Below are 7,908 nucleotides of genomic sequence, written 5' to 3' on the forward strand. Positions count from 1 at the left end.
TAATATTCAGAAAACTGACGCTGATTTATGTAAATGGAACCAAATTAAAGTTGTTCAAACCCATAAAATGACAGTCTTTAGAATAATAAACCAAAGCATTTGGTATAGCCGTGACCCCTGCTGATCTGTTTGAGCCATTATTAAGTCTTTTTTTTCCTATGGTTGCTTGTTTGTGATGTTTTACTGTGTACTAACATGCCATGGCTTGGATTGGAGATTTATTGTGTGGGTATGAACTAGGATTAAAAATAATCCTAGGCATATCAAATGCACAAGCCCACATTTGTGAAAAAATATTGCTTTGCCCAATGAAGCAGTAATCTTTATGTGTTGACGACATAATTCCTGACCTAATAATTGGGAACCAAATGCAGAATATGCACTTCAATAAACCTTGCTAAATTGTTTAAACAGGGATAAATGAGACTAAACAGGCAATATGAACTCCCTGCAGCCCACAAGATGCTCTCAAATATAGCTGTTTTTCTGCTGAATGTCCAAACTTTGAGAGTTGCAGCCTTGACTAGGTGTTCATTGATTATACACAATTAGAATTAATTATTCAAAGAGTCCGACATACCGGGGTTGAACTACTAAAGATAAAATGACCGTGCACTTTGCAAAGTGCAGTTTCACACTGCAAGTGCAGTTGCTCCAGAACTTAGTAAATGAGGTAATGCTTCACTTTGCAAAAAGTACCCAATCACATGTAAGTAAAATTTAAAAAACAGCATTTTTGCTTGCACATGAATTGATGATGGAAGTCAGCACAGCTTCCGCTCATTTATTGAGATCTAAGCAAATGCAATAGTAGCGCGCAACTGCACTTTGCAAAGTGCACAGTCCATATGTCTTCAGTAAATCAACCCCGCCAAGTCTTTGTTTTGCCCCAGGTGTTTTTTTCCCTTTGTTAATCAATATCATATTCTGGATCAGATGTAAACCTGGTTGGTGGCAAGAAGGGGGCTATTGACTACTTTTAGTGGTCAAATTATAATGACCAATGAGAGGCAATGTTTGTATATTACTAATTATATTATAATTATAGAAGAGTGTATCTAACTTTGCAGTCTTCATAACAGTCATCCTATAGTACTTGTGTGAACTGCACTGTACCTTTAGACTGCAGGTGGGTGTTTGCAATGACACAACAGGTAGCATTGTTTGAAAGTCCAATAAATTATTATTTTTTAGCTTTTTTATTAAAAAGCGTCTTGTCAAAAAGATGCATGACAGAATTTCAGGACATGAATCTCTGTGTATATTAGGGTTTAAATCATCCAGAAGTGCCTACATGGCAGGTTTACCAAGTATTAAATATTAAAAGTTGCAGATTTAAAAATATTAAAAATGTATTTTAAACTGATATGAGTTTTAAAGCTGATGAGTTTTTTTTTAGCCAATGAGTTTATATCTACTTTTAAGTAAATTGTTTAATTTTACTGACATGGTTACAGTTATATTTTGTGGTTGAAGGAAAAGTTAATGATCCAGTCATGTGTAGAGCCATAGTATTTTCAGTCTTATAATCTAAAAGTCACATTTTTGCTTGCATTGCATGAATATCGTAGCAGAAGTTCTGCAATCTGTTATCTGGCTTTTAAAGTAGGATGAATTTTTCAATTGACAGAAAAAAATTTAACATATCATAAGAGTGAAAAAAAAACCACATTGAAATTAGCTCCTTTGGCAAGTTCCAATGTTTATTCCTGGCATGTATTAATACTTGGTGTGTTTATCCAGGCTGAGTATTGTAGCTTATTAGTTAACATAAAATATATTGAACATATTGTTCCTGTTGCTGTTGCATATTGTTGTATGTTGACCAGTGCCTTGGGCTGACAGCAATAGGAAGAGGGATACACACATATGTACGCATAGACACACATGCATATATACTGTATACAAAGTATCTCACAAAAGTGAGTACACCCCTCACATTTTTGTAATTTTTTTAATTATATCTTTTCATGTGACAACACTGAAGAAATTACACTTTGCTACAATGTAAAGTAGTGAGTGTGCAGCTTGTATAACAGTGTAAGTTTGCTGTCCCCTCAAATTAACTCAATACACAGCCATTAATGTCAAAACCACTGCCAACAAAAGTGAGTACACCCCGACGTCAAAATGTCCGAATTGGGCCCAAAATGTCAATGTCTTGAGTCATCATCATTATTTTCCAGCACTGCCATAACCCTTTTGGGCCTGGAGTTCACCAGAGCTTCACAGGTTGTCTCTGGAGTCCTCTTCCACTCCTCTATGATGACATCACGGAGCTGGTGGATGGTAGAAACCTTGCGCTTCTCCACCTTCCATTTGAGTATGCCCCACAGATTCTCAATAGGGTTTAGGTCTGGAGACATGCTTGGCCAGTCCATCACCTTTACCCTCATCTTCTTTAGCAAGGCAGTGGTCGTCTTGGAGGAATACTGCCCTGCGGCCCAGTCTCTGAACAGAGGGGATCATGCTCTGCTTCAATATGACACAGTACATGTTGGCATTCATGGTTCCCTCAATGAACTGTAGCTCCCCAGTCCCGGAAGCACTCATGCAGCCCCAGACCATGACACCCCCACCACCATGCTTGACTGTAGGCAAGACACGCTTGTCTTTTTACTCCTCACCTGGTTGCCACCACACACGCTTGACACCATCTGAACCAAATAAGTTTATCTTGGTCTCATCAGACCACAGGACATGGTTCCAGTAATCCATAGTCTGCTTGTCTTCAGCAAACTGTTTGCAGGCTTTCTTGTGCATCATCTTTAGAAGAGGCTTTCCTCTGGGATGACAGCCATGCAGACCAATTTGATGCAGTGTGCAGCGTATGGTCTGGGCACTGACAGGTTGATCCCCCCTCCCCACCCTTTCATCCTCTGGCAGCACTCATACATCTATTTCCCAAAGACAACCTCTGGCTATGATGCTGAGCATGTGTGCTCAACTTCTTTTTGGGTCCAATTTAGACATTTTGACTTAGGAGTGTACTAACTTTTGGTGCCAGTGGTTTAGACATTAATGGCTGTGTTGGGTTTTTTTGGGGGGACAGCAAATTTACACTGTTATACAAGCTGCACACTCACTACTTTACATTGTAGCAAAGTGTAATTTCTTCAGTGTTGTCACATGAAAAGATAGAAAATATTTACAAAAATGTGAGGGGTGTGCTCACTTTGTGAGATACTGTATGTATGCACATATAAAATATATATACTGTATATATATATATATGTAGCATATATTCAAGTTATTTTATCGGCGTAAACACGCAAAGGTGTATAACACACTCCTTATTTTTATGAGGGAAGTTTCAGGAAATAAACTTACATTTTAAATAAAGAACTTTGAAGCAAAATAAGGGTCAATGCCGATCAATGTAGCGTTATCAGTGCCCATCTGAAGCCTCACCAGTGCCCATCAATGCGGCTTCCCCATTGTCCCTAATTGCAGCCAAATTTGTACCCATATGCAGCCTCACCATTGCCCATCATTGCAGCCTGATCTGTGTCCATATGCAGCCTCGCCATTGCCCATCATTGAAGCCTGATATGTGCCCATATGCAGCCTCACCATTGGCCATCATTGCAGCCTTATCTGTACCCATATGAAGCCTCACCATTGGCCATCATTGCAGCCTATTATGTGCCCATGTGCAGCCTTGCTATTGCCCATCATCGCATCCTGATATGTGCCTATATGCATATGAATCATGGGGTTCCCCTTAAAAGCCATTCCTGACTCAAAGGGCCTGGTATGGATTGGGGGGGGACACCCACGCCATTTTTTAAACATTTTTATATTGCCGGCAATGATATAGTATTGCCTGCAATTTAAATCTAATTTTTTTCTTTATACAGTATATGTCAGTTTTGCAGCAGCAGGTTTTATACACGGTAAAAATGCACCACTTTACTAAGGGGACGCCCAGGAACCATATTTAAAAGGAATTTTTCATTTTTATTGTTTCATTTAAGCATCAATAAAACTACTGCTCCTTTAAAACTATATTTAAAAAAAAAAAAAAAAAAACAATTTGCATTGATGCATGTCCCCCAGGGCAGTACCTGGGGCCCATATCCTTTTTAAGGCCAATAACTTGCATATAAGCCTTTAAAATGGGTGCATTTGATGCTTCAAGTTTGGGTTCCATAGAACTTAATAGGGTTCGAGGCTCGGGTCCCATATTTGGGAGATCAGGTGTGAACCGAACAGGGGGTGGTTGGCCCATCACTACTGACAGTTTTTATTGCTGTCTGTGTCCCCATTAGGGAGATTCATCCTCTCTATTTGTCCTGTTTACTATTAGCATTGAAAGTGAAAGAAAATACTACATGTTTCAGTTGTCCCCAGAAAAGTAAAAGAGGGGAAATATTACAAAGTTCTTGTGGCTTGGGACAGGAAGTGAAGGTGAATCCTTCCAATGGGGCACAGATGGCAAAATATAAACCAACAGGGGTTAAAACCCTCCCTTTCTCTATTCAGAAAGAAAACAATAAAGTTTTGCCTATAGTTTGACTTTAAATCTGCACATGGCAAAAAATACAGGATGCATATGTCAAAAAAACACATCATCTAAAGATCACTGGAAAATATGTAGATAAAAATCAAATAGTACAATCACCAAATATGGAAACTGTGGACTGTAACTTTATCATGCATTGCCTTTCCATTGTCTTTAACTATAAAAATAACTAAATCAGTCTGGACTCTGTCTCTCTCTTGCTCCAAAAAAAAAAAAAAACAACAACACCTAAACAAGCAGTTACATTTTTGCAATTCTATATGGGCACTCTTGCAGTTCACTCACCATGCCCCACACTATATAGCTAAGGGTTAGACAACGTAATACATGTATACCTTATCTGCTTAGAGATAAAATATATCTGCTTTAAATAAGCTGCTTGAAAAGAAAAGAAAAAAGCTTTACTTTACTAACTCTGATTAGTTCTACCCTTAGTAATCCCCTCCTTCATCATGTGGGGAAGAGTAACAGCCTACATTACAAGATTCGTTTTATATACAGTATATGTATAAATACAGTGCATTTTCTGTGCCATAATGTATCAGGTTGTACATTTAAATTACAGCACATAGCATGGACGTAACTACAGGGGTTGCAATTGCAACCAGGTCCCGTGCTCCAGGGGGTCTGTTCGGTACCCCTGTACAGCTGGATAGGAGGGGCGAAGGGGGCAACATGTAGAGAAATTACTGTCCTCCTTTTCCCTCCTGCAGCTGCAGGAGGGAAATGGAGAAGATTGATTCCTCTGTGTGCTGCCCCCGCCACTCCTCCTATCCAGTTTACTTGTGTTCTGCTGTCTCTGGGCCCCTGTGTGCCCCCCCCCCCAACTGTGCTCCCTTCCCTCTCCTGCTGGCTGCTGCAGGGGATGTGTCACAATAGAGAACCAGGAAGGGGTCGGTAAATATGTGATTTATCAGCTCCTTCCTTTTTTTGAATGGACAGAGAGAGTCATAGTCAGTGATATTGTAAAAAAAATAAATAAAATGATAAAAAATAATACAATTCAAATACCAAAAAATAAAAACTACTGACACCAGTGGGTGAACTTCCAGGATCGCAAAGGTCACACTTGCGACCAGGCCCTGGCATTCCACCCCCGTGGGGAGGCACCAAGATGGCAGGAAGGGGGCCCACTGCAGGCCCTTCATGGTTTCTTGCACTGGGGCCCTGATGGTTCTAGCTACACCTCTGGCACATAGCTAAAGCTACAAGATGAAGTAAGACTGAGAAATACACATAATGAGAGTTGATATTTCTATGTACATTGTTGTTCCTAGTTGTATGTGCCTATCAACCACTAGAGGATCTATGATAATTTTTCCCTGCTTATATGGAGCCACAGTAACTAATAATATTCAAAAATGAGATAGCACTGAAAATAGTTGGGTTTGAGATATTAAAGTAACCTGACTTATTAATGACTAAACAATGATTACTTCTGCTGTATCATAAAGAAAATCTGGTAAAGATACTGAGGCTGCCATGCTCACTTCTAATTTAGTTGCAAAATGCAATAAGGGGGGGGGGGGTTATTTACTAAAGGCAAATCCACTGTGCACTACAAGTGCACTTTGAAGTGCATTGCAAGTGCACGTGGAAGTGCAGTCACTGTAGATCTGAGGGGAATATCTGAAATGAGGGGAAGCTCTGCTGATTTATATCATCCACTCACGTGCAAGCAAAAATGCTGTTTTCCATTGTCCTTGCATGTCCCCCTCAGATCTATGGCGACTGCACTTCCCAGTGCACTTGTAGTGCACAGTGGCTTTGTCTTTAGTAAATCAACCCCTTTGTGTCTTTAGCCTAGATTAAGTATTCAGATGAGGATTTCTGAGTCTACTCTGAATTTCCTGATATGGATACGTATTCAGGGTCAGTGAATCAATAGGGTCTGTATAACAGCAAGGTGATCACCAATGCCGAAACCATTTTCATTTTTGGAAAATATGCTTTAATATAGATCTTCCTTTCTAATGCTTCCTTGACTTACACCTTACATTTTTAGCCCGTGGTCCCTGTGAACAGAATGAATCAGTTGATGTCAAGAGATCTGTCACACACAAGCAGACATAAAACAATAACCAGTTGTGCAAATTGCAATGATTTTAGGTCTAAACAGAGTTATCTGATGTCTTCAAAAACACAAAAACAATATGGCCAGAAAATAAGTTTGTAGAAACTAAACCTTTAAAACTCAGAAAGTCCTGCCATTGTTACCAATACAATGTATCCAATGCAATCCCACTTAAAATTAGTAATATGGAAAATACTAATAATTCCATCTTACTAATTTTAAGTAGGATTGTTCTTTAATGTAAAAAAGTTTTTTTTTTTCTAGAATGGGCATAAGAATACATGTATATTTATATATTTGTCATTTAGAATTCAGATATAATTCTTAATTAGCACTAACAACATTTTAACATATTAACTTACAGAGGCTGCTGAAGGAACATCGGGCCTTGGAGGAAGCACAGGCACCATGGGCCTCAGTGCCCGATATGGACCACAGTTCACCCTGCAGCATGTGCCCGACTACCGACAAAACGTCTACATTCCGGGAAGTACACTAACCCCGACCAATGCTGCAGGGAAGCGTGATGGAAAAGGTGGTGGAAACAAGAAGAAGTCGGGGAAGAAAGACAAGAAGTAACCATTTTAGAACAGCTTACATAAACAGGGCACCATTGTTTGAGAGCTTTTCCATCTTACAAAAATTTTTTCGGGTGAAGTTGAATGTCACCTTAGGGAAACATATACATAAAATCAGTATCAAGAATGTGTCATCGTTATTTCTGGCTGAACATAATGTCCTTTAGCTGGACATTTGCCTGCTTTTAGCCTTTGTGATGAAAACATTATATTAAAGCCTCTGAAATAAGTGCCCTGATATATTCATTAATATTTTGTACTAGTGCAGGCTAATTACCTAGCTAACGTATGCACTCTTTTTACAAACTTCTTCAATTTGATTTGCTCCCACAGTTCCATCTTGTGGAATTTCTTCCATTGTATATAATCCCAGCAGAGTAGATATTTATAATTTATAAACATCCAGGTAATTAAGTGTTTTTTACCTGTTTCCCATTATTTTTCCATTGACTAACTAGTGGCACTAGTCAGTCTGCTAAAGGTAGTGATATTTCACCTGAATTAAAAAAAAATAAATACTCCTAAAGGGCTTGATACATATGAAGGCAAGCCCTGATAAATGATAACATTTGGTAAAAACACTTGCCAATATTCTAAATCCAGGGTCAAATTTTGTCCAGCTCATAGTCTTTCCCGCTAGGTAATGCCCTGCCTATTTTGTCATTGGGTCTGGAAATATTGGTAATTATGGATAATTTGTTTTGTCATTACCTACAAGAAGTGAAGGCACC

At 39.0% G+C, this 7,908-nt stretch overlaps 1 protein-coding gene across 50 annotated transcripts in view; it reads left to right on the forward strand.

Annotated features, from left to right (window-relative positions):
- Positions 1–7,242, forward strand: part of LOC309553369 (protocadherin gamma-C5-like) — a 764,755-nt gene extending 757,513 nt beyond the window's left edge. For all 50 annotated transcript variants that reach the window (XM_082254515.1, XM_082254518.1, XM_082254510.1 and 47 more), the window contains exon 4: positions 6,964–7,242. In XM_082254515.1, the coding sequence (XP_082110641.1) occupies positions 6,964–7,178 (215 nt within the window). In that variant the 3' untranslated portion in view covers positions 7,179–7,242. The remainder of the gene's footprint in view (positions 1–6,963) is intronic.
- The last annotated feature ends 666 nt before the right edge of the window (positions 7,243–7,908 follow it).

Source organism: Pelophylax lessonae (assembly GCF_965119305.1).
Source record: "Pelophylax lessonae genome assembly, chromosome: 4".
NCBI lineage: Eukaryota > Metazoa > Chordata > Amphibia > Anura > Ranidae > Pelophylax > Pelophylax lessonae.